The sequence below is a fragment of the Pezoporus occidentalis genome, unplaced genomic scaffold (assembly GCF_034315485.1).
Source record: "Pezoporus occidentalis ecotype Australia unplaced genomic scaffold, CSIRO_AGI_Poc_V1 ctg114, whole genome shotgun sequence".
NCBI classification, from domain to species: Eukaryota; Metazoa; Chordata; class Aves; order Psittaciformes; family Psittacidae; genus Pezoporus; species Pezoporus occidentalis.
In genome coordinates, this window is record NW_026912929.1 from 557,002 (window position 1) to 583,079 (window position 26,078).

The window sequence follows — 26,078 nt, forward strand, 5'->3', positions numbered from 1 at the left end:
AGGGCTGCGTCCTCCCAGATGGCACAGGGAGCTCCCTCAGGCTCTTGGTGTGATGGAGCAGCGAGCTCTGACCTGGCTGACTTCTGCAGGTAGCACTTGTGGCTGAAGCAGGGCTATCTCCCAGCGTTAGCTCTGCTTTGGAGACCTCAAGAGCATTGCAGTGAAAAGTGGCTCTGCTGTGTCCTTTGAGCTGCAGCCCTGCAGCAGCTCTTCTTTCCTGAGCTTCATCTCAATGTAGTGGATTCTTTCCCTCCTTGCTGTAATACACAGGCAGTGCAGTTGAAGGGTGAAAAGCTGCTCACCCTTTGCTGACAGCCTTTGGTTACAGGCGCCTCCCAGACCGGTGTCCTGACCCCATGCTGCCTGCTGTGCCGGGCTTATGTTTGCACACATCATCTCTGTGTCCTCCAGCCCTCTTGGCCTTCACAGCAAGGCTGCAGCGACGGAACCATCCTCAACCCAAACACGTCTGTCCTTCAGAGGTGTTTTAGGGCATTAGTAGCTCCCTCCTACCGCCCTGGTGCTTAGTGCTCCATGTCCTGCCAGCAAATGGCAAGTGTGAAAACATGACCTTGAATCCAGACTGACTTGAGCTTATTTTGGTACTAAAACCTGGGGAATAGCAGCTGATCCGTGACGTGCCGCGGAATCGCTAATCCTTCTGCGGCAGCAGGGGCCAGAGCGGTCGGTGCCAGCACTCAGCAGCCAGGGAGTGCTGAGCTGGCTGCAGCAGCTCTGGGATCCCTCCTGGCTTGTTACTGAAGAGCAGCCGCGGCAGCAGCTCTGTGCTGGATGCTGGCGCCTTTGATGAGCAGGCACCTTGCCCTGGGGCTGCTGCAGGCGCGCTGGCTGCTGGCCACTTCTGCTGCCAGATGCTTCGGTCTATTGCTCCTGGACAGCCCTTCCCTCTGCTGCGCTTCCCTGCACATCTGTCAGGGTTAGAGGAGCCTATAATAAGCCACAGCAGGGCAGAATTAGCCAGGACAACTCCAAAGAAAACAGATAATCCAGTCTGGAACCGGGACTTTCTCCTGTGCTGCAGCTCAGGGTGCGTGCAAGTCAGCTGCTGGGCTCTGGTCACTTCAGCTGCAGACCATCGTGTCTGCTCCCAGGGACTGGCTTGTGCACTGCTGTGGTTAGAGGTGGGAACAAGGGCTTTGAAGGCCTCTGAGAAATACCTCTCATAGGTAATAGCAGCTTTCTCACCAGTACCTCAGCAGGCTTTGGAAGTGCAGGCTGGGGAGCAGAGAGCTGCATCTCTCCTGCCCTCCACAGTCACTTGAAGTGGCATCACTTGAGGGATGCTCATCACCCTGTCATCAGCAGAGTCCTACTGATGCAGCCACTGATGCTGCTCTGGAAGGAATAGAAAAAGCTCTGCTTTGCCTGGCAATTACTCTGTTCTTCTGCATGGGGCGTCTTGGATGTGTCTTGCTGCAGCTGGGGCACTCCAAAAGCTGCTGAGCAAGTGCACCAGGTTAATGTGGATTTGTCCCGAGTTCAGCTTTCTGGCTGCTTTCAGCACCCTTTCTTTGGCATCCTCAGGCAAATAGGACAAGATTTCCCATCTAGTCGTGGAGTCTGCTGCCAGCCGAGATGAATGGACTTCAGCTCATGGCAGATGGACCATGGATATGTAGAGCTACCTGCCCCTCCCATCTCTAGTTAATCTTTTCCTCCTTATTTGCTAGAACCACATGTACATTGCTGGGTTCTGGTTCTCAGATCATTATTTCACTGCTCCTGATGTGATGACAGAAAATGTTTTGCTCATGCAAGCCTCGCTAGGAGCAGGAGCAGCAGGTCCCTGTGTCTGCCTGCTGCAGCATCCTGCTGCTGATACCCAGCTCCTGAAGCCATGGAGGGAAGAATGAAGAAATCATGTGCTAAACAGTTTGTCAGATTCTTTTTCTGCTGCAGTGAGCCTTGGCATCGCTGCCACCTCATAGCTGAGAGCTTCTTATGTAAGTGTGAGTTATATTTCAGTCACTGAATATCCTCCCTCTCTGTTTACCAAGAGTAAACAGCAGTTTCCAGCTTCCCTTTGCTGCCACATGGTCTAGAGTGTTCTTCTACAAACTCTTAATCTTGTTAACGCTGTAGTATCTCTGTTTAAGCCCCAAATGATCTATTTTTACTCAAAGATTTGCTATTTGAAAACTCCGGCATCTTGTGGAGCTCTGGCACAGTGTGTGTCCTGTGTTTGTAGAGGCTTTGCTCACAGAGCTGGAGGCACGAGGCTGGAACCAGTCACTATCAATCCCCCCCCCCCGTGCTAACTGTGCACCTGAGAGCTGCCAAGTGCTGCACGTCCTTTGGCCAAGTCCAGGAGCAAGGTGGTGACAGTGAAGGCATCAGCCTGAGCAGTCACAGCCAGACTGCAGCATGCAGATGCTTAGAGAGGGATCAGTCTGTGCACAGACATTGGGAACCAGCGTGTGTCGTGCTGGAAGCAGAGCTGTTGGGAGAAGCATCGTACATTGAAGGCACTTTCTTCTCCTTTAGTGAAAAGTGGCTTTGGTCAGTTTTGTATAAATACACCCTCAGTTTTCTTGTAGCAAGAGCCCCTTGATCAGATGAAGCTGAACTTTATTTAGGCACTATGTGTGCTGACCTACCTTATAAAATTGATGCTCCTTTTCCTTCCATCTTTGGACTTGGTGAACTGGTTGGAGATAACATTTGGTGATGACACAGATCCTAGTCCATGATTTTGTTTTTTCTCCTATAAGTATCTATTGAGATGTATCTGTTAATTCAGATTCAGGAAGGGCACTGGCTGTGCTTCTGTGGAGCATCCATGGAGAGCTGCTGCCAGGGAAAGCTGCTGGACCAGGAGGCTGTGGGATGTGCCAGTGCTGGAGATACATATGTGGCCCTGCTGTGAGCAGCGATCTGTATCCCCAGAGACCTCTTGTACCTGCAAGCAGAGCTGTGGCAGCAGAAAGAGCCGGGGGGGGGGGGGGGTGTGACAGGCAGCGGGGCTGGCTGGGGGTGGCGTTGGTGGGAACAGGCAGTATTTCACAGTGGCCAGATGGATGCTTTTTCTGGGTTCAGCAATTGCATAACTACGGGATGTGTCCTGAGACTGTGCAGGGGAGGGCTTTAATTATTCACATTGAGTTTGCCCAGATCCTCGCAAGTGGAGGGGAAATAAAAGAGGATTCTTCTTGTGATTATTTTGCAGTTGCTTTGGAAGTGTGTGGCACAGGGGGGTGCTTGAACAAGGTGTGCTTGGGGGGTGCTTGAGCAGGGGCAAAACACGCTTACAGCTCGGTAAGCACAGGGGTGAGGGAGGAGCAGTCCAACCAGTGCTGAATGTCTGTGTTAAATGTGTGACACCCCAGCTGCAGCTGGGGAGCAGTGTTGAAACAGTGCTCCTCAGGAGCACTAATGCAGGACCTTCACCTTGCAGATCATCAGAAGATGTGCTACTCTGCGCTGGTTCTGGCCATGATGTTCTCCATGGGGGAGCCCCTGCCCTATCATCACTATGGTAAGAGCAGCTGATGCTTAGGGCTGAGTGGGACAGCAGAGCTGATGTGAAACGTGTGAGGGGTCCCAGCAGACAGGAGAAGGAACCTTTCCTTATGGCCAGGGAAGGGACAGCTGGGGAAAGCCAGCACCAGCAGGGCAAGGGTAGGGTCTGCTCTGTGTCAGCAGAGCCTGGCTGCTGAAACACTGGGCTGAGGTGTTAGATTTCCACAGAGGACAGCACAGACCTGGGGCAGAGCAGGAGGACTAATGCCATGCTGCAGAGGAGGTGGATTTGTCCATCACTGTGACTAAGTGGCATCTTGGATTACCTCTGCCCTGTGCAAAAAGACCCCCTCCGCCCCGAGATGTCTGTTCTTCTGCTGAGGCTGAGCCCACATCGCTCCATGTACACTCACTAAAGCTGTCAGGTGTGTGATGTGGCCTCTTCTTGATCTCCCTCCTAAAAGGACATTGCAGCCCTGTGTGCCTCGGGGACAGCAGAGATGATTAAGGGTGTTGTGTCAATAAAGTGCCAACATTGTGCCAGATCTGCCTGTTTCATACTCTGTTCCTTCATTCCAGCCCTCAGCTAGGAAGCCCTGCCTGGCTCTTGCCCAGGCCATGCTGTGTTCCCGTACCTGGGACACCGGGCTCCTTTCTCCTGGAAATGCAGCAGAGATCTTCATAAGTCACCTCCTCAGCAGCTTCACCCTCATAGCCCAGTACATACGTACAAGCTTTAAGCTGGTGCAGTGGAGTCTGAGGCATGAGCCCCCACACCTCCTGCTTTCCTCTCCTCGGGTAACCCTGGCAGTTGTTTCCTGCAGGACTTATTTGCATGAGCTCCTGAGCCTTCCTAATGGCAACGTTGAAAACTGGGTTAGTACTGATGATCGGGATGACTACTGCTTTAAAACAGATGGATGAAACCAGTGGTCAGGAATACAAAACTTCCTCCTGATGCCTTCACTGGCAGCAGTGATGCTGCAGCAGCAGCTAGAGCAGCATTTGGTGTTTAATTCACTCTGAAATGCTGCCAGTGGGGGACCAAATCTCAGTGTTTCCCTGCCTTGGGGGCAGTTCTGAGCCCAGGGTCCCTCACACAAAGACACTTCAGTGGTCTGTATCATGCACTTGCAGGTTGTTCATTCCCTGGATGCTGATGATGGCACTACACTGGTGGCTTTTGTGCATAAAAGCCCAGAGAAGTGGCTTGCACACTCCCCTGTTGCTTGGTTTGTGTTCCCAGTGCTGTAAATGTGTCTTTCTCCTGGCGCAGAACATCTCAACTCTCAGTTTGTGCAGTTCCTGCTGGATGTGATTGAGGACGGGCTGCCCTCAGACACCACTGACCAGCTGCCTGACTTATTTGTCAACGTCCTGCTGGCCTTCAACCTCCACATTCCAGGTCAGTTGGTGCTGCTCTGCCCTGGCAGGATTCCAGTGCTTTGGAGCTGGGGTGTGAAGAATGGGGAGGGAGAATCTCCCTGGCTCTCCCTGGTGCTGATACCCAGCCCAGCTGCCCCAGGCTCGGGCACTGCACTGCCTAAAGGTCTCAGCAAACCTTCTGCTGCCTCTTGTAGCTCACTGAATGCCCGTGTGCTGGGGCCAGGCTCTTCAGCGTTGGCATGAGCTGTGTTCTCTCCTGGTTGCTCAGCCATGTCGTGGGGCTGAGAGTTCTCATACCCCTGAAAGACTGTGGCTCCCCAAAGCTCTCCAGAGCTCTGGTGCAGAACAGGAGCCCTCTGCTATCTGTTGTTATTATTGTGGCCTTGAGGAAACAAAGGGATGAGCTGAGCAGGTTTCTCCCTTAGTTCCAGAGCACAGTGTGATCATGACCACAATAAGCAAGCACTCGAATGTAAAGACCTTCACAGAAAAACTGCTGCTGCTGCTGAACAGAGGAGGTGAGTGTTTGGGGCACTGCGGGGGTGTGTGTGTGTGGGTGCGCAGCTGATGGAGGCTTGGGGAGCCCTGTGCTCACTAAGGGTGGCTGTGTTGGGGATGCAGGGAGCTGAGGAATTGTGGGTTTCTGAGGTGAGACCTGTGCTGCTGAGGGTGGAGCTGCACAAGGGATCAAGCGATGCCGGTGGCACGTGGGGTGAGAGGGGAGGCTCTGGCTGGCAGGTCCCTGTGCGCCTGGCTCGGATCAGCCCAACTCGTGTTGCGGATGGCTACAGTGTGGGCAAGCTCTTGTCTGGGAGCAAACGTGGTCCTGAGCCCTCCTGTGCTTGGGCAGACAGGACCCCTCGGCACTGGCACACACAGACCTGCCCGTGCTGGCAATCTCCTGCCCCGGGGGACAGATCCAGAGGGAGGTTTTGCCTTCTGAAACGCTGCCTGGAGTAGCCCTTCCCATGTTGGAATGGCTTGGCAGAGGCTTAGCTTTGTGTCTGCTCCAGGTAGAGTGAAACCCACAGAACGTGCAGAGCTTTAGCAAAGCAGATTGCTGGAAAGCGGGAGGTCTCTGCAGGAGAAGTGGTGCCAGGCAGTTCTGCCTGTGCTGCACACCACTCTTGTGCTTTCTAATACCTTCTGGAGCACAGGGGCTTTGCTGCCTGAGATTCATTCTGTTGATTTGCTGATAAAAACTCATCCTGTGATGCTTGCAGCTCATCTTTGCCTGGCTTTAATTCTCTTTGGGGTTGCAAATCACTGTCTCCACACTCTATCAGCTTAAGGGCAGCCAGCATCTCAGCGCTGTTCTGTCTGGCCTCCTCCCAAAGCCTTTGTTTAGCCCTTTCCCTGCCAGATTCCCTGCAGGGATCACCTTACTGCAAAGGGCTGGTAGAAGAAAGGGGGGCCCACAACCTAATGAAGATGCGTCTCCTTTGCCTGCCTTCCTGATGACTGCTGGGGGGCTTCAGTCTCCAGAGCCCCTCTTGGGGTCTGCAGGGATGTGTTCTGGAAGGGAACAGGATGTGGTGGCTCATTTAAACTTGAGAGTGTTTCTTCCTTCTGGGATGGTACGAGCCTGGTCCCTGTGGGGAAAGCTTGTGTCTGGTACAGGCTCTGATGGGCTTTTCAGAGGGGTCATTGGACCAGATCTAATGAACCAGGGGGAAGAGGGGTGGGAGCTGTTGAGCTGAAGGGGGCACAGGGAGGTGATGTGCTAATGAGCTCTCACCTGGGGAGGTGAGTGAAGCACCTGCAGTGATTGATGCTGATGGGTTTGCTCTGGGCTCCGTACCCCACAGAGCTCCATCCCTCCCATTGGGCAGTTCTGTGCGAGGCACTGAGCTCTGCCCGCACGAGGCACCGCGGGCACCAGGGCCGGGGCCGGTTCCTCTCCAGGCCCTGGGATGCACGGACGGGATGGCTCAGCAGGAACCCTCTGCCTTCCCCAGATGATCCGGTTTGTATCTTCAAGCATCAGCCTCAGCCCCCGCACTCGGTGCTGAAGTTCCTGCAGGACATCTTTGCCAGCAAGGACACAGCCAGCATCTTCTACCACACGGACATGATGGTGCTGATCGACATCCTGGTGCGGCAGATCGCTGATCTCTCCCCAGGAGACAAGGTGCTCGCAGTAACCCCAGGCACTGGGGCAGGGAGCTGAGTCCCAAAGCAACCGTGTGTCTCTTGGTCCTCTGTGGGGGCCAGCTGGGGCAGGCATGAGCAGGGTCATGGTATGGGTATGATGCTTCTGGATGCTCACATCAGTCTTGGGGCTGAAGAGGAAGGGGGCTGTTATCCTGCCCAGCACCAAGCAGTGGAGACACATGGTTAAGGAAAGATCTGCCAGGCCTTTGGTGGTCTGCACCCTTCTGCAGGGACATTTGGGAACAGGGACCCCATGTGAGTAATTGGAAGTAAGAGGGATCCCTGTATGCAAGAGGCAGGGATGTGCATGTCTGAGAGTGGGTGAGGAGCAGCACCAGGCTGCTGGGGGAAAAGCAGGGTTTTCCACAGCTACTCATGAGCCTTAAGGAAAAGCAGGTGCCTCTGGAGTCACTCCCTGACTGGTGGAGCAGCAGCAGCTGCTGTGCTTGTTTATCTCACTTTAAATCCTTCATTGTGCTCTGTGTTTTGTCTCCCCTCCCACTTGGCAGCTGAGGATGGAGTATCTGTCTCTGATGCACGCCATCATCCGCTCCACGGCCTATCTGCAGCACCAGCACCGCCTTTCCGACCTGCAGGGCATCCTGCAGCGCATCCTGGGCGAGGAGGAGGAGGACCAGCAGTGCCAGATGGACAAACTCATCATCCTGGAGATCTATAAGGAGTTCCCAGAAATCTCTCCTGGTACCAGCTAACCGCCCATCGGCTTGAACTGGAGCCTGAACCACTTGGATCGATGACGTCTCTTGTTGACACTTCCTCCCCATTCCCTTCAGTACAGCTCATACCTTGTACCCCTCCCTGCGAGGCCTAAGGTTGGGACAGTGTTCACCAGCCCTTTAGCAAGGCCAGCAGCAGAAAGGGCCCGGGGTGCCCCGGGGCTGGTGCTTGGGGAGGCTGGAGCACGGCGCGCGCTGGTGGTGCTCGGGCAGCTGGTGATGGTGGGAAGGGCAGTGAGTGTGAGGGACGTGGCAGTGGGGGTGTTTGGCCGTGCTGCTGTCCCAAGGTCCCGAAGAGAAAGGCCTTTGCCTTAGAGCATCACTTCTTTTCCATGTGCATCTCTCCCTGCAGTGACCAAGTGGAGTCTGCTGGTGCTTGGAAGAAGCTTCCGTAACATCTGTTCTGTTTGCTGCTGTAGTGCCAATGTGCTGCCGCCCTGCCAAAGGGGAGCAGCCCGCTCGCTGTCTGACGCCTCGTGTAGTGAGCCTTCCCCCTCCCGGCCCGCAGCCTTGCCTCTGGGCAGCAACTCGCCAGGGCCAGCAGATCTTACCCCAGCAGCTGCTTTTTCGATCTGCTTTCTATAGTGCTGTTTAACCAAGGTCCTTGCACCCTGAGGCAGCCTCCAGTGACGACCACGCAGGTGCTGCTGCCCTGGGGAGGCCGCTGGCCTGGGCACAGCTCAAAGCTGTGTCCTGCCAAGCAAAGGCTGCTGCGTGGCCCCGGGTGGGCAGCACGGCCCTGGGTGGGCAGCGTGGCCCTGGATGGGTAGATGCGCTCTGCTCTGTGGGTTTTGCTTCGTTGCAGCTCTGCCTCACTGCCCGCCCCTCACGCGGCAGCGCTCAGAGGCAGCGTCAGCCTCGTGTCCAGTAGCTGTTTGTGACCGTGCACGAGTGTGGGGAACCCTTATTTATATTCCCTCTAGGTTTCTAGCAAGCGGGATTAACCTGTCACACGCACTAACGTGGGTCTCTTAGCTGTTCATGTGCGCAGTCTGGTCAAGCCCTGTCCCTAGCTCTTCCTTTACAGTACCCAGTGTAGGAGCTATTGGAAAGTGGAACTGGAAATGCTGGGCACTGTGTTGTTTTAGATTGAAGTGGTCCCTGAGCTCTGCAGCCTGGGCTGTAGCACTGGGGCAGGGATGTTCAGGAGCAGAGGGGTTGGCCTGGCACTTAGGGGGGTGAGGCCCTGCTGAAGGCAGCCTGGCAGTGCCCAAGCTCAATAACACCCTCGTAGAGAAACCTATTTTTTCCCCTGTAAAAATGTATGAATGTCAAAACGGATCCTGTATTTTCTTAAACACTCGGTGTAACATGCAGAGGAATAAAATGTCTTTAACCGGAGTTGTGTGAATATAGCCCTGCCTGCCTCTGCCAGGGGGACTGATGTGGAGGGGTGCCTGCAGCCCCCAGAGGCAATGCTGTGGGTCCTGATCTCGAACAGGAGCCAGTGGGCAGGAGCAGGGCTGTATGTGCTGGGTGCAGGCTGTGACCCATTCATGCAGCAGCCAGCAGGAATGGAGCCAGGGCTGTGTCCCAGACCCAGTGTCTCTTGTGTCAGGCTGCACCCATGGGGAACCGTGTACATGAAGGCTGCCAGCACTTGTGGGTGCTCCCCCTGTGGGGCTTTCCTGTGCCCCCTTGTTTAGCTGCACATTCCCTGGGATAACCTCGGCTTGCTCTGGGTGCTGCTTGTGCTTGTGTTGGCTAGTGCCTGGCTGCAGTGGTGGCATGTGTCTGGCACTTGCCCTCAGTGGCACTGCCCAGGCTTTTCTGCACCAGGCTGGGGTGAGCCCAGGAGCAGGCAGGATCCATGGCTCTGGGAGCCAGGAGCACAGCCTGGCAAAGCCTCCTGTGACAGTGCCCTGATGGGGCAGAGCTGGTGGCTCCTTCTGCATCCCTGGGTGTGCTTAGCCCTGTCCCACAACACGGGGTGACCCCTCCTGCACCCTGGCGGAGCTGTGCCTGCTCCCGGGAAAGGTGCGATGCAGGGAGCTGAACCGCAGCATTATCCCTGGGGATACTTGGTGGCTCCTGCTCTGTGTGTGGGTGACAGGCACAGCTCATACACCGCGCTTCTGTTAGCTGTAATAAGCCTTTATTAAAGCAGTATCTCCTGGTATGGATGTGTTTTGTTGCGCAGCAGTGAGGGGTGCTGGGGATGCTGGGGGGGAGCGATGCGCTGGCTGTGACCCCCACCTCTGCTTTATTGTCTGGAATGATTCAATTACAACTATTTTGTGGCAGCAATACCCTGACGATTTTCTCCTCCTCCGCTGAGCTGTCAGTCGGGTAATTACAACAAATACACTTGACAGCCTTCACCATGTTTTAAAAGTCTCTCCCCTCTCCTGATTGGGTTTCTTAATGGCAAATCCCCACTTTGAGGAGGTGGGATGTAGGATCCAGCCGGCGCCAGGGGCTCGTGTGAAGCCGGCACCTTGCTGCCACACGGGTGCTTCAGCCATGAAATGTGCTCAGCCGAGCGTGATGGAGGTGGAAGGGAAACACCAGCCCTGCAGTGGAAGCCCGAGGCTCCGGCTGTGAGGACGGTGTAGGGTGGCTGGGGACCAGCCGGGCGTGCTGCAGACCCCGCTTTGTGCTCTCTTAGTTGTCACCCTGGGAGCGGGAGCCGCTTGCAGCCGAGCCCAGCTCAGCGGGCAGCAGCAGCGCTTCCTACCGCCGTGCTTACACTGATGGTAACTGATAGGGGACCATCTGTCACCATCGGTAGCACCGGAGCTGCGGGAGAGCCGGCGGTGGCCGCGGTTGCTGGGGGAGTGCAGGCACACGGGGCACTGGGCAGAGGCGCAGCGCCGGTGATGCCAGGACTCGGCGCTGCCGCAGCACCTTGCGGGATGCTGCGGCCCCGTCCGGTGCGGAGGACACCCCTCGAGGTCCGCAGCCCTGCTGTGCCCTGCGGTCAGCGAAGAGCCCGGTGTGAGTCTGTGCTGTTAACACCGGGGGTGCCGGCGGTGCCCAGCCCGGCTGCGGTGCTGGCGCGGGGCGTCCCCTGCTCCCCAGCCAACCCACCCCAGACCACAGCCCGCCCATCACGGTGACGGGGGGGCTCCTGCAGCCCCCGCGGGGCTGGGATGTGCATGGAGGCACGGTGTGGCCGGTGTACTCCCTACCCCATCCTCAATTCTCCCATCTCCCAGATTTCTTTCCCTCCCTGCCGTGGCTCTTTCTTCCCCAGCCACCACGCCTTGGACTCCGCTCTTCCCAGGACACAGCTGAGGGTATTTCCTCCACTGAACACTGATGAGGACCTAAATCCCTGTTATTCCTAAACCTATTACAAGCTTCAGTGGATTAGGCTGCGATATTAGTTGATTGAGATCAAACCAACAGCAAAGTTGGAGGCTGATTGCGCTAATGAACCATTCCAATGGGAATGGTTCAAGGGCCCTAACCTGAACTTCCCCTGGAAAATCAGGTTTTATTTTTCATGGGTGCTGGAAGAAAAACCTGCAGCTTGGAGCCCTCAGGAGGACTGGGGGTGCCGGGTGAGGAGGAGCTCCCTATGACCCAGCTTCAGCGTGTGCTTGAACCCAGACCCCCTCCCACCGTGTGCTGGGCTGCACCCCCAGAGCGTGAGCAGCAGCTCAGGGAGGGGATCCTGCCCCTCTGCTGTGCTCTGGGGAGACCTTAGAGCAGCTCCAGTGCCTGAAGGGGCTCCAGGAAACCTGGAGAGGGGCTTTGGACAAGGGCCTGTAGGGACAGGCCAAGGGGAATGGCTTTAACCTGCCAGAGGGGAGACTGAGATGAGCTCTTAGGCAGAAGCTCTTCCCTGTGAGGGTGCTGAGGCGCTGGCACAGGGTGCCCAGAGAAGCTGTGGCTGCCCCATCCCTGGCAGTGCTCAAGGCCAGGTTGGACACAGGGGCTTGGAGCAAGCTGCTCTAGTGGAAGGCGCCCCTGCCCGTGGCAGGGGTTGGAGCTGGAGGAGCTTTAAGGTCCCTTCCACACAAACCAGTGCGGTGCTGGTTCTGCCGGCAGCAGGCACCAACCCCACGGTCTGCTCTCGGCCGCTGCTGAAGCCGCCGGGCCCGGCGGTAGCCGCAGCACAGGCTCGGCGCGGCCGCTGCCGGTGCCCGCAGGTGCCCGATCGCGGCGGGGCGGAGGCCTGGCGCTGCCCGCCCTCCTCAAGATGGCGGCGCGGGGCGGGCGGGGGCGCGGGGCGGGGCGGCGGGAGCCATGTTGGGGCTGCGGGAGGAGCCGCCGCCACCCCCAGCAGCCGCGGCGGCGGCGCTGAGCGGAGAGGGGTGGGGGGCGGCACCGAGCCCAGCCGCCGAGCGCCGGGCCGGGGCGGCGGCCGCCGAGCCACCATGGCGGCGGAGGAGCCGGTGCCCGCCCCGAGCCGCCACCGCCGCCGTCCTCCTCCTCCGCTGCTGCTGCCGCTGCTGCTGCTGCCTTTGTTCCCCCCCGGGCTGGGGGCTGCCGATCCGCCGGCCCGCGGGGGCTGCCCCGCCGCAGAGCCGTGCTGGGCTCCGCCGGCTCCGCGCTGCCCGCCCCGCGCCGCCGCGCCGCGCCCGTCCCCATCCCCATCCCCGTCCCCGTCCCCATCCCTATTCCCGGGGCGGCGGGGCCGGCGCGCAGTCCCCAACCGGCACCCGCTGTTCCCGCAGTACAACTACCAAGCGGAGGTGGCGGAGAACCAGCCGGCGGGCACGGCGGTGGTGGCGGTGGCCGCGCAGGACCCCGACGGCGGCGAGGCGGGGCGGCTCGTGTACTCCATGGACGCGCTGATGAACAGCCGGTCCCGGGAGCTCTTCAGCATCGACCCGCGGGCCGGGCTCATCACCACCACGCAGGCCCTGGACCGCGAGAGCATGGAGCTCCACTACTTCCGCGTGACGGCCGCCGACCACGGCGCGCCCCGGCTCTCGGCCACCACCATGGTGGCCATCGCCGTGGCTGACCGCAACGACCACGACCCCGTCTTCGAGCAGGGCGAGTACCGGGAGACCATCCGGGAGAACGTGGAGGAGGGGTACCCCATCCTGCAGCTGCGGGCCACCGACGTCGACTCCCCACCCAATGCCAACATCCGCTACCGCTTCGTCAACGAGCAGGCGGCACACGCCGTCTTCGAGATCGACCCGCGCTCCGGGCTCATCACCACCAGCGGGCCCGTGGACAGGGAGAAGATGGAGCGGTATTCCTTGGTGGTGGAGGCCAACGACCAGGGCAGGGAGCCAGGACCCCGCTCCGCCACAGTCAAGGTCTACATCACGGTGCTTGACGAGAATGACAACACGCCTCAGTTCAGCGAGAAGCGCTACATCGTGCAGGTGAGGGAGGACGTACGGCCCCACACCGAGATCCTGCGCGTCACCGCTACCGACCTGGACAAGGACAACAACGCGCTGGTCCACTACAACATCATCAGCGGGAACAGCCGGGGGCAGTTCTCCATCGACAGCGTCACTGGGGAGATCCAGGTGGTGGCCCCGCTGGATTTTGAGGTGGAACGGGAGTATGCCCTCAGGATCCGGGCACAGGATGCGGGGCGCCCTCCCCTCTCCAACAACACCGGCATGGCCAGCATCCAGGTGGTGGACATCAATGACCATGCCCCCATTTTTGTCAGCACGCCTTTCCAGATCTCCGTCCTGGAGAACGCTCCCCTCGGCCACTCCGTCATCCACATCCAGGCAGTGGACGCAGACTACGGCGAGAACTCGCGCCTGGAGTACAAACTGACGGGGGTCTCGGCTGACACACCCTTCGTGGTGAACAGTGCCACGGGGTGGATCACGGTCAGCGGGCCCTTGGACCGCGAGTCGGTCGAGCACTACTTTTTTGGGGTAGAGGCTCGGGATCACGGCTCCCCATCTTTATCCGCCTCCGCCAGCGTCACCATTACTGTCATGGATGTCAACGATAACCGCCCTGAGTTCACCCAGAAGGAGTACTTCATCCGCCTGAATGAGGATGCAGCCGTGGGGACCAGCGTCCTCAGCGTTACAGCAATCGACCGGGACGTGAACAGTGCCATCACCTACCAGATCACAGGAGGCAACACGCGGAATCGCTTCTCCATCAGCACGCAGGGTGGGACGGGGCTCATCACGCTGTCTCTGCCGCTGGACTACAAGCAGGAGAGGCGCTACGTGCTCACTGTGACGGCCTCCGATCGCACCCTGCGTGACAACTGCCATGTTCACATCAACATCACTGATGCCAACACGCACCGGCCGGTGTTCCAGAGCGCCCACTACTCTGTGAGCATCAACGAGGACCGGCCCGTGGGCAGCACCGTGGTGGTGATCAGTGCCACGGATGATGACGTGGGGGAAAACGCCCGCATCACTTACTATCTGGAAGACAATGTCCCTCAGTTCCGCATTGATCCGGACTCCGGGGCCATCACTCTCCAGGCAGAACTGGACTACGAGGACCAGGTCACATACACGTTGGCTATCACTGCCAAGGACAATGGGATCCCCCAGAAAGCAGACACCACCTATGTTGAAATCATGGTGAACGATGTAAATGACAATGCTCCCCAGTTCGTGAGCCCTCACTACCAGGGCATGATCTCTGAGGACGCGCCTCCCTTCACCAGCGTGCTCCAGATCTCTGCCACTGACCGGGATGCCCACACCAATGGGCGAGTGCAGTACACATTCCAGAACGGGGAGGATGGGGATGGAGACTTCACCATCGAGCCCACCTCGGGCATCATTCGCACTGTCCGCAGGCTGGACCGTGAAAACGTTCCTGTCTACGAGCTGACAGCGTATGCTGTGGACAGGGGCATCCCTCCTCAGCGCACTCCTGTCCACATCCAGGTTACCATTCAGGATGTGAATGACAATGCCCCTGTCTTCCCTGCTGAAGAGTTTGAGGTCTTGGTAAAGGAGAACAGCATTGTAGGCTCTGTCGTGGCCCAAATCACAGCTGTTGACCCAGATGAGGGACCCAATGCCCAGATCATGTACCAGATCGTGGAAGGCAACATCCCAGAGATATTCCAGATGGACATCTTTTCTGGGGAGCTCACAGCCTTGATAGACCTGGATTATGAGACAAAACCTGAGTACGTGATTGTAGTGCAGGCCACCTCTGCCCCTCTGGTCAGCAGAGCCACGGTCCACATCAAACTCATTGACCAGAATGACAACAGCCCCGTTCTCAAGAACTTCCAGATCCTGTTCAATAACTACGTGTCCAATAAGTCCAACACCTTCCCCTCGGGTGTCATAGGGAAGGTCCCAGCTTATGACCCCGATGCATCTGACCGCCTCTTCTACACCTTTGAGCGGGGAAATGAACTGCACTTGTTGATTGTCAATCAGTCGAGCGGGGAGCTGAGGCTGAGCCGTCAGCTGGACAACAACCGGCCGCTTGTGGCCTCCATGCTGGTCACTGTCACAGGTAGGATGGTTTTCACACCCTATCATTAAATCCTGAGTGCAGAATCCTCAGGGGAGCCTGTTCTGCATTGGGGGGGGGGGGGGGGGGGGGCGACTGGCAGCAAGATTTGGGTTGGAAGCCCCTTCCGATGGGGGATAATCCTGGAGGGGCTGGGAAGCAGTGGGAGTGCCGGGGAGCACTGTGTGAGGGGGCCGAGGCTGGAGGTGGCCTGCGAGAACAAAGCACCATTGCTGAGCTGCGAGGATCGCTTGTAGCTGCTCCCAAGGCACCTTTGAGGCTGCTGTTGCCAGTGAGGCTGTGGCGTGGCTGCAGGGTGCTGGCCGGGCACGCAGCCGGTGCCGCGGTGGCCAAGCTGCCACCCTGGGGGCTGCCAACAGTGCTTGTGTTCCGGGCCTGGTGGCTCTTGTCCCTTCTGGGACCGGCTGTGCTGGGGAGGGAGCCCCTCAGAATCACCCGTGTGCTGGCAGCAAACGGTTCTGTCCCAGTTCTGGCTGCGGCACGTGCCGGCACCGGCGCTTTGTGCTGTGGCCTCAGAGCTGGCACCACCTTCTGCAGCCACCTGAGTGCTGCGAGGGGCAGCTGTGACCAACCCCACAGCACCGCGCTTTGAGCTCTGGTGTCATATGTGTTGCTGGAGTATCCCCGTGCGGGTGAGCGATGGCTTTGGGGGGCGTTGGGGTCCCCTTCAGATGCACTGAGGGGCTGTGTGTGAGCAGGTGGGGTTGGGACCTGCAGCTCCTCATTGCCTGATGCCTTCACATCAGCCTTTCTTTGCTCGTGGATGCGTGATCTGAAATGGAGGCGTCCGGCCGGCCATCGCTGAACCAAGGAGCGGCTCCGGGGGAGGGCAGGAGCCCTCCCTTGAGGGGCCAGCGCTGAATTACCTGGGGAGCCTTAAGCTGTGGAGCTCCCCTGACCTCAGCTTCCAGCTGCCTTCCCCCTTCCCTCTCTATCAGCTCATTCAGCAAGGGGAGGATTCCCTTCCAAAGGTGGAGCGAGGCTGGAGGAGCAGACGTGCTTGAGGCAATCCTGCATGGCCAGCACCAGTCTGGCACTGGCTTGGGGCTCTTTGGGGGTTAATTGTAACTGCAGGGCTGGCTGAGACACGCACTTGCCCATCGCTAGAGATGGGGTGTTTGACTCCTCCAGCCCCTGCCCTGTATGCTCAGGGAAGCCCTGCCTCCTCGCACACTTAACCCTGCACAAAGGCAGGAGACAATCGCATCCCGAAGTCCTGCATCGAGGGGGCCTTGCAGTTAGAGTGTCGTCATCTTCCAGTGGGAAGGGCAGCTGGGAGAGGTGTGCTGGTGATGGGGGAGAAGATGGAAGGGGAAGAGCTGTCCTGGGGAGGGAAGCCACCGGGAAAGGGGCCTTTTGTTGTCCCTGGTGCTGCTGGGGAGGTGGAGGCTGCTTTGGTGGCTGCCGTTGTTGTTTGCAGCCCCCCGTGTAGCCGGCGGCCCCGTGGCCCCGCGCTGGTGCTGGGTGCAGGGGAGCTTTGCAGGGCTGGTGGCCAGGACATCAGAGCTGTCTGCATTGTTTGCCCAGCACAGCCCCGCACAGCACTGTGCCGGAGCACCTTCCTCTTGCAGGAAGGCAACAATAGCACCATGGAGGGTGCCCCGAGGGTCAGCACCCAAGGAGGGGGCAGCTTCTGTGCCTGCCTGTGAGCTTTATGGTCCCTTTGAGGGAGGCTGGATCTGCCTAAAGCAGGGCAAGGGGGCTGTGAGCAGTGTGTGTCCTCAGCTCAGCCCCTTGCTGGAAGCAGGAAAGACTTGGGCCAGATGGGGCTTGGAGCACCCTGCTCTAGTGGAAGGTGTCCCTGCCTGTGGCAAGGGTTGGATCTGGGTGAGCTTTAAGGTCCTTTCAAAACAAACCACTCTGGGATTCCATGGTCACAAACCAGTTCCTTTCCGGAGGGACTGAATACCTCAAAACTGACCCCAGTTCCTTGCAGGTGCATAGTCACCTATGGCTGTTAAAAGGGTCTCTTGGCCACTCAGGATTCAAGGCAGAGGTGGTGGGGCTGTGTCCGTGGCCGCAGCAAACTGAAATGGGGGCATTGTAGGAAGCTGTTGACTTCAAACCATCCCAGCCTGGTTTCGCTGGGCCAGGCTGATGGCAGGGGGGAGGCTCAGCTCTGGCTGTTGCCTTGGCCGGGCTCCCCTCAAGCTCTCTGTGCACAGCGCAAAGGCTTGCCCTGAGGACGGGACCCGTGTGTCCCAATTACCTCACCTGAATCCCAGCCTGCAGGGAGGACTCACCCAGAGCGCGTCTGTCCTGGCTCCTGGGGCTGAGCACGTCGGAGCTGTGTTTTCAGGTCAGGTGGGGGTCCCAGGGCTGCCCTGGCCTTTCACAACCTGTGTGCCTCCCCTCCCATGAGGAGCTCACTCCAAGGAGCTTCCTCCCCTGTTGGGTCCATCACAGCCGGAGGTGAGGACCACAGAGTTTGGGTGCGAGACTCAAGGCTTTCCAGTCCTGGCTAGGGCACGGTTTTGGAGTTATCTTGGTTATTGTACTTTAGCCCCAGTCTTTGAGCTGCCAGGAGGGTGACATTTGTGCTCTGTGCTGGCTGAGGGAAGTGATTTACGTTTGAGATCTCTTAACCTATCAAGTGCCATCAGCCTTGAGAGGTCTGCCCAAGCCCTTTGGAAGCACTGGGCGCTGCTCACCTTCCAGTGCCTGTCTCCTCCTTTCCCAGCTTTTCCTCTGGGGATGTTTCACTGCTCCTCAGCTGCAAACGTGAGCGCTGCCCCTTGCCTGTCCCAGAGGCCATCGCCACCCCGGGGTGTCCCAGGCGGAGCAGTGGCTGTCACTGTCGGATGCAGGCTCTGCTGCTTGGCACATGCAGGGGATCATGCACCATAGCCTGTCTCTGAGCTCCTGGTCCCTGCAGGTGAGGGGCAGGGGTGCATCCCCTCTGGGTCAGGACCTGTTTGAGCTGCATTGCTGCCTGCACCATCCCTGGAGCTCCCTGCGAGGCTGGAGGCCCAGGTGTTTGCTGCAGGGGATGGGGAGCCTCTGCCAGTGGCGCGGGGGGCTCTCGGGGTGGGAGTGTTGGCAGAAGCCTGTGCCTGGTGCTGCCCAGGGTCTGGAGAGCTTCTGGCAGCACGGGGGGACAGGAGAGGTGGGCTCCTGCCCTGGCAGACCCAGCACACCGCAAGGCAGCGGATGGCAGCCCTGTTCTCCCCAAGAGGCCTCCAGCTCAGGCCCAGAGCTCCAGTCCCAGGTGGGCAGGCAGCTCCCAGGAGGAGTCTGCTGCCTGTCCCCCTCTGTCCAGAGCTCTTCCTTCTGCAGCTTCCCTGCTGCTGAAGCTGGTTGCTGTCAGTTGTGGAAGTGCAAACAGGATGCCTCGGTGCTGCCCAGCCCCTCGTGTCCCCTCTCCCTGCTCCTTTCCCTGTAGGCAATGTTTCCAGGGCTCTGCTACATGAATATTCGCCAGACACCAGCTCTCTGGCCACAGGGTTTAATCAGAAAGGCTGAGCAGTCGTGATGACAATGCCTCCCAGGGGAGTCAGTGCCTCCAGCCAGCTTTGGGTTTGCCTTTGGTAGCTTCCTCCTGCCATTTGCAGCAGGTCATTCTCTAACCATCTGCTTCGCCTTGCACGGAGCCAGCCCTGGGTGTGATGCTGTGGTGGGACAGGGTTGTATGGGGGAGCTTACCAAGGATGGCTGTGGGGCCAGGGCTGGCTCCACGCTGCTGTGGGGAGTGGGGAAAGGGGTGCTCAGTGCCATGGGCTGGGCAATGCCAAGGGTGCTGGGCACCCTGCAGCCCACTTTCCCCAGCCACAGCCTCCTTGCACTGGGAGGCGTTGCTGGCCTCCAGCCTGCTCCAGCGCTCAGCATTGTGCCAGCCGAGGCCTAATGGGAGCCATAAATCAGGCAGATGTCTGCCTGCCTATTGCTGGGCGCTCGGCAGCCCCTGGGGAGGGCGAGAGCTGTCCCCTGGGCCTCCAGGCTGCTTCCACATGAAGCAGGAGCTCAGGGAGCAGAGGAAGGGGTTGCTGGGCTGAGCCGTGCTCAGCCTTGCCTTGGCCAGAGGCAGAGTGCAAGGAGGGGACAAAGGGAGAGGAGCTGGAACGGGACATGCACAGCTTCCTGCGGAAGAGGGAGCTGCTCTCAGGGTGCTGGCGTCCCAGGGTGCTGCCTCGCCAGGCTCTGGGGGTATGGGAGCATCTCCTGCCAAGTGCAGCTGAGCCAGGCTTGTGGCTCTCACCGTGCTCCAGCCCCCCCCGGCCTGGGTCAGCCTCTTGCAGAGAGAAGGTGCCTCAGGAGTGCAGGTGGCGATGCTGGTTCCTTGTGCTGAGCCCGAGCAGCACAGAGCTCTTTGTGACTGCTCTCCTGCTGCCCTGCATTGTCAGAACCAGCGCACCACCGAGGGGTGGTTTCTCACCTTGCTTCCATACGGCTCAGGAGCAGGTGGATTTCAGAGAGAAGCAACCCCCCTTTTCCGGGGGATCAGCTCCCGGGTGACTGTGCTGGCACCGCTGCTCCCCAGCCCCACGCGAGCCTTATCTCCAGAGCTCCAGCCCCGGTGCTTGCATGAGAATTTGCAGGGTCACCAGAAAGCTGTCACCGTCTGAAGAGCAGAAGAGAGAGGGGGGAAAAAGGGAGATATTTCAGTCCTTAAATCCTCCTGCTCTGCAGGCTTCAAAAGGGCTGGGGGAAATCAAAGGCTTTGCAGCGCGGCAGCCACGGCAAGAGAGGAATAGCAAAGGCAGCTTTGCTCATGAGGCTCGGAGGTGGGATCCCCCAATAGCAGCGGGATCCGCTGGCCTTGGGGCTGGGTAGGTGGGTGAGGTGAAGCAGGGGATGGTTGAGCTGCTGCCACCGGGCTGTATCGTGTCCTGTGTCCCTGCAGCCTGACTGCTGGCTCATGAGTGTGCCTGACGTGGGGCTGAGATGCTGCTCAGGGTCATGGTCCAGGGAGAGAGCGGGCTCCAAGTGTGCTCCCGTGCCTGGGAGATGGCTCCGGTGGTACAGGGTCCCAGGGGGAGGGAGCTGGTCTCCAAGGAAAATGAAGATGAAAGAGAATTAAACAAACCGGAGATGGACTGAGGGAGGAAGAGATGCGGAGCAGATGGCAAGAAGGGGGGAAGCAGGGAGACCGGCACAAAAGCCTTGGAGACCCCAGAGGAGAAAGGAAGCAAACGGCAGTAGGAGAGTGCAGGAGAAGGCACGTGGGGCAGGCAGACGGGGCACAGTGGGGAAGCAAAACACCCCAGACCCTGGCATTGGCTCCTGTGTTTGCCCAACCTCCTGCTGGGACCTCTTCTGCCTGTGTCTCTTAAGCACCTTTGTTCTGAGTGCTCAGTTTGCTGCCGAGATGCAGCACAGGGAGGAGACCCGAGAGACCTGAGAGTTCTCTCAGTGGAGAGGCTGAAGGGAGGCAGAAGGTGCAGCCACACCGGCCGCGCCCCCTCCATCTCCAGTGGCAGAGCTGTGGCTCCACACTTCCTTAGCCAAGGACTTGGGCCTTTTGGGGGCCACAGTGGAGTGCAGGGCTGTGCCCCGGGGTGGGAGGGAGGAGACCCTCCGGGCAGCAGGCAAAGACCTGCAGCATGTCCCTGTTCCCTCCCGCAGACGGGATCCACAGCGTGACGGCCCAGTGCGTCCTGCGGGTGATCATCATCACGGAGGACATGCTGGCCAACAGCATCACGGTGCGGCTGGAGAACATGTGGCAGGAGCGCTTCCTCTCCCCGCTGCTGACCACCTTCCTGGAAGGGGTGGCCACCGTGCTCGCAACGCCCAAGGAGGACATCTTCATCTTCAACATCCAGAACGACACGGACGTGGGGGGCACGGTGCTCAATGTCAGCTTCTCGGCGCTGGCGCCGCGGGGCGGGCGCTACCTCAGCTCGGAGGAGCTGCAGGAGCAGCTGTACATGAAGCGCATGGCGCTGACGGGTGCCTCCATGCTGGAGGTGCTGCCCTTCGACGACAATGTCTGCCTGCGGGAGCCCTGCCAGAACTACATGAAGTGCATCTCTGTCCTCAAGTTCGACAGCTCAGCCCCCTTCATCGCCTCCCCCTCCACCCTGTTCCGGCCCATCCACCCCATCGCCGGCCTGCGCTGCCGCTGCCCGCAGGGCTTCACTGGGGACTACTGCGAGACGGAGATCAACCTCTGCTACTCCAACCCCTGCCGCAATGGCGGGAGCTGCACCCGCAAGGAGGGGGGATACACGTGTGTGTGCCGCCAGCACTTCATGGGTGAGTGCCAGGGCATGGCTGGTATGGCCCTCGGGGTGGCTGGCACCATGGCGGGGTGCTCTGCCCAGAAGGGTGCTGGGGCCCCTCTTTGTCTTCAGAGGCCCGGCTCTGCGTCCAGCTCTCCGTGTTTCCATGGCGCTGGATGTGCAGGGCTGAGGTTGCCATAGAAATCTGTCTTGCAGGGAGGTGGGATGGAGGGCTCGGGGGACCCCAGTGCTACCTCCCAGCTTTTCTCACAGAGCAGGACCAGGTTGGACCCTGCCAGGGGCACAGGAGGCTCCTTGGCCCTGCCCCATGCTAGTGCTGGGCTCTGGGGCCATCAGAGGTGCTGGTCTCAGCCTGTGCCAGCCTTCAGCTGGCCTGCAGAGGTGTGAAGCCCATGCTGGCCCCATGTGTGCTGGGGGAGCTGCTGCCCCCCCAGAACAGAAGGGGAGGCTGGGCCCAGCTGCGCCACCAGGTGGGATGCGATCCATGCGGATCTGGTCCCAGCCATGGTGTAATCCCTGGACTAGGCAGTGTCTTTTAGCCACAAGTCCCCAGCAGGCTGTGGAGACCCATGCCTGGCCACTGGGGACGGTGGGCTGTGGCTGCAGGGGGAGTGCAGCAGCAGATGGCTGCCTCGGAGCTGCTCTCCCATCGTGGTTCCTGGTGAGATAACAGAGTCAGTGGTAATTAACCCCCGGCATCTGAGGCATGAACAGCCATTAGCAGAAGGGTTAATGAGCTCGTTTCCCTGTCACTTTGTGCTGTCTCCTCATCCTCCTTTCATGCCATTGAGCAAGTAATGGGAGCAGGGCCCTGGGGTGTAGGACTGTGGCTGAGGCTGAGCAGTTCTCTGTGTGGTGTGTGGGAACAGGGACTGGCCAGAACCCTGCACCGCTGAGCTGGCCTGGGACGTCCCTGGTGCCTACACCGGTGAGGTGCAGGAGTATTTGGTGTCCTCTCCTGGCTGGTTTCCTCTTGGCTTTTGCTCCTGCATCAGAGCCTGCAGGGTTAGGTTAGGGTGGGTGAGACTTCCATAGCTCTTGACAGGGGAGCTCAGTGGTCCTGGGCTGTGCCCACACCCCAGAGCCAGGGCTGTGATGCCTGTCCCAGGCTGGTACAGTTTCTATGCCCAAGGAGGCACTCTCAGCGTTGCCAGGACTTCCCTGGCTTGTCCTTGCCTCTCCATCCTTAGGACTGCACACCCCAGCCATGGCCAGTCCCTTCCTGTCCCATTCCCATCCTGTCCTGGGTCCAAACTTTCCCCTTCAGCCAAAGCTGGCAACGCATCCAGGCTGGTTGCTTGTGCTGCAGGGCTGGCAGTGCTGGCTTGCCTGGGGGAGCCTTGGGTGATACCCGGGTTGTCGCGTCCCTCGCTAACTCCACCTGCCCCAGACCCGGGCCAGGGATGGTGGGTGCAAGGCCTGCACTGGGGCAGGGGGTGGTGGGTGCTCACTGTGTCCGCAGCTCTCATGTCTCTCCCGCAGGTGACAACTGTGAAGTGGACAGTCGCTCCGGGCGCTGCGCTCCCGGCGTGTGCCGCAACGGTGGCACCTGCACCAACGGCGCCGATGGCGGCTTCCGCTGCCAGTGCCCGGCGGGCGGCTTCGAGAGCCCCTTCTGCGAGGTGTCTGCTCGCTCCTTCCCACCACGCTCCTTCGTCATGTTCCGGGGCCTGCGCCAGCGCTTCCACCTCACCCTCGCGCTCTCGTGAGTCCTCTCTTCCCTTGCCCGTCACCTCGCCTTCCTTTGGTGCCTTTGGTGCTCCCTGGGCCTGGCCAGGGCTTGGCTGGTGCTCCACACACCCTGGTGTTAGGAGCTTTGCCTTGGCTTGGGGCTGCCCTGGCTCTTTCAGCCAGAGGGCTCTGAATCTGCACTGGCACGTCTCCCCTTGCCATCCGCTCATGCCTTCCTTCAGTGTCTCGTCCCTTCCCTGCTGCCAGCTCTCTGCCTCCATGCCAGGCCCCCGTGCTCCCACAGCACCCATTGGGTGCTCCCAGCCCCTTCCCACCTCAGTTTGCACCCAGGGCCAAACCCGGGCCTCCCCCCATCCCCACGCTGGTTGTGTGCAGGGGGGAGTGGGGATCCCTGCGTGCCCCTGGCGCACGCTCTGCCCTCCTGCTTCCTCCTTGCCCCAGGTTTAGCACCGTGGAGCCCAGCGGCCTCCTGCTCTACAACGGGCGCCTGAACGAGCGGCACGACTTCCTGGCGGTGGAGATCATCCAGGGGCAGGTCCAGCTCAAGTACTCCACAGGTGGGCTTGGGGTGACCCCAAATCCCTGCTATGGGGTTTGTGCTGTGGGAGCTGTGAGGAAGCCGTCACAGAGCAGGGGAAGGAGGGTGCTGCCCTGGGTGGAGCCTGTGTTAAGGCAAACGGGGCTGAGAGAGGTGTTGGTGTCAGTGGATGGCCCAGGGGATGGGTGTCTGTCCCAGGACTCTCCCTGGGCTTAGGAATGCAAGCGCAGCAGTGAACTTGTCCTGGTTTGTGCTCCCAAAACCTTTTGGTGCCTTTGCTGCCCTTTTGCCCCGTTCTGTCACTGTGAGTTCCACCTCCTGCCTTGCTGTGAGCCAGTCCGGAGAGGAGGACCCTCTGGGGAGGGCGGTTGCTATCCAGTTGTTCCCATCTCTGCTCCTTTGTGCCCATACTGTGCCCCTCCTGCACCCATCCTGTCTGCCCCAAGGGGTGTAAGGCTCAGCTGCCAGGAGCACTGGAGTTTTGTGTTAACAACAGAGGCTTCCTTCCCATCCTGGGCCCTGCTCTCCTCCCCTGTCCCCTGCACACAGCATTGGGTGGCCACTCTGCCACTGCTGCAGCTGGGCTGACTGGCAGGAGGGCAGATGCAGGGTGCCAGGACATGCTGGCAGGGAGCCTGGACACGGGAGCCAACACGGACGCTGGCTGCTGGTCCCAGGGCTGTGACTCCCCCACCCCACTCCTGCTGCAAGGCCACAACGAGCAGAGGCCGCTGTGCTGAGCTGTCTCCCTGAAGCCCTTCTCCATCCCTGCATGAGGCTGTGGGGACTACTGTGGGCTTGGTGCTGTGAGAGAGCTCAGCTCACATCATCTCTGTCTGCAGGGGAGTCCAGCACGGTGGTGAGCCCCTACCTGCCAGGAGGTGTGAGTGATGGGCAGTGGCACACGCTGCAGCTCCGCTACTACAACAAGGTGTGTGTGCCGCGGCTGTCCCCACGCATGCATGGTGTGAGTGCACCCTCTGCAAGGTGTGAGTGAGCAGATCTGGCTCTCCTGTTCTCTGGCTCTGCCCTGGAAAGAAGGCAGAGGTGGTTTTGAGCCCTTGGGGATGGGTGCAGTGGAGCAGGCAGCCAAATGCAGTGGGTGATTGTCCCTCAGGTCAGCCCTTGGGGCTGTCGGAGTCACCCAGTGTCACCCGCCTGAGTGTGAATGCCCATGTCCATCTCTGGCACTGTGCGCTGGCTTGGGCTCCTTCTGCTTCATGCACACCTCCAGCAGAGCAGTGAGGACCGGGCTGTGCTCAGGCCCCTTCCTTGCTGTGGTGGGGGCCCTGGTGCCTGGGTCTGAGTGTGTTGCTAATGCCCTGCCTTGGGTTTCAGCCCAGGCTCAGCGCCCTGGGGGTGGTGCAGGGCCCCTCCAAGGACAAGGTGGCCATCGTGACAGTGGACGAGTGTGACACCTCCGTGGCCCTGCAGTTTGGCAGCGAGATTGGGAACTACTCCTGTGCCGCAGAGGGCGTGCAGACCAGCTCCAAGAAGTGAGTTCCTTGGGGGCAGCTGGGCACTGCTGCAGTGGGGACATTGTTGTGGGGACACTGCTGCTGTGGTGCACCTGGGACCTCAGCTCTGTGTGCCTGTCCCTGTGGATGTCTGCTTCCCAGCCCTTGCACTGGGGAGCGCTGGCCAGCCTGAGGTCCCTGTGGATCTTATAGCCCTGGGCTTCTGTCCTTGGTAGGTCCCTGGACCTCACGGGTCCCTTGCTCCTCGGAGGGGTCCCCAACCTGCCAGAAAACTTCCCCGTCACTCACCGGGACTTTGTGGGGTGCATGAGAGACCTGTATATCGACAGCAAACGCATTGACCTGGCCTCCTACATCGCCAACAACGGCACTGCTGCAGGTACCAGCACCTCTGCTCCTGCCAGCCCCTGTCCTGGGAACTGCCGTTCACTGCTGGGCTGTAACAGCATCACGGCAGCACAGCTGGAGCTGAGCAACTTCCCATTGGAGAATGGGGCCTCCAGATCCCCCTAATCCTCAGTCCCCACCCCAGCTAATGTCCTGAGAATGTCCCCTGATCCCACACGCAGAGCCTGCAGGTCTAGCCTGGCATAAGGAGCAGCAACAGCCTTGACCCTAATCCCTGAGCAGGCAGGGCCTGTGCAGAGAGGCTGAGCAGCCAGGCTTGCCCCTCTGGCAGCCTGGAAAGGGCTGATGGGCAGTGCTGCCTCTGCCTGTGGGCCAGGGAGAGGTGGTGAGCAGGTGGAGTTTGACGTGGGTGACCTTGATTCCTCCAGGCTGCCATGCCAAGCACACCTTCTGCGACTCCAGCCCCTGCAAGAACGGCGGCACCTGCTCTGTCAGCTGGGGAACCTTCTCCTGCCACTGCCCCGTGGGCTTCGGGGGCAAAGATTGTCGCTACCGTGAGTGCACAGGCAGGGGGTTGCGTGCAGGGCTGTGTGAGGGCTGCTGTGGAAGCAGAGTAAGGGGTTCCTGTGAGATGAACTGGCTCTGCTGTCCTGCATCTAGTGCTCATCCCTCCTCCTCACCTCCA

General features: G+C 59.6%; 2 protein-coding genes across 7 annotated transcripts in view; both read left to right on the top strand.

Annotated features, from left to right (window-relative positions):
• The window catches only part of NCKIPSD (NCK interacting protein with SH3 domain), a 35,742-nt gene extending 26,644 nt beyond the window's left edge, over positions 1-9,098 (top strand). Inside the window, exons 9-13 of the mRNA XM_062636358.1 lie at positions 3,416-3,496; positions 4,757-4,885; positions 5,292-5,384; positions 6,825-6,997; positions 7,530-9,098. Of these exons, the coding sequence (XP_062492342.1) occupies positions 3,416-3,496; positions 4,757-4,885; positions 5,292-5,384; positions 6,825-6,997; positions 7,530-7,733 (680 nt within the window). The 3' untranslated portion in view covers positions 7,734-9,098. The remainder of the gene's footprint in view (positions 1-3,415; positions 3,497-4,756; positions 4,886-5,291; positions 5,385-6,824; positions 6,998-7,529) is intronic.
• Positions 9,099-12,044: 2,946 nt separating this feature from the next.
• CELSR3 (cadherin EGF LAG seven-pass G-type receptor 3) overlaps positions 12,045-26,078 on the top strand; it is a 29,191-nt gene continuing 15,157 nt past the window's right edge. For 3 of the 6 annotated variants that reach the window (XM_062636380.1, XM_062636370.1, XM_062636389.1), the window contains exons 1-8: positions 12,047-15,137; positions 20,718-21,350; positions 22,820-23,042; positions 23,471-23,586; positions 24,410-24,498; positions 24,906-25,063; positions 25,261-25,424; positions 25,822-25,947. In XM_062636380.1, the coding sequence (XP_062492364.1) occupies positions 12,083-15,137; positions 20,718-21,350; positions 22,820-23,042; positions 23,471-23,586; positions 24,410-24,498; positions 24,906-25,063; positions 25,261-25,424; positions 25,822-25,947 (4,564 nt within the window). In that variant the 5' untranslated portion in view covers positions 12,047-12,082. Of the gene's footprint in view, positions 15,138-20,717; positions 21,351-22,819; positions 23,043-23,470; positions 23,587-24,409; positions 24,499-24,905; positions 25,064-25,260; positions 25,425-25,821; positions 25,948-26,078 lie in introns of all 6 variants that reach the window. The other 3 variants (XR_009968045.1, XR_009968046.1, XM_062636407.1) reach the window with 3 other exon arrangements.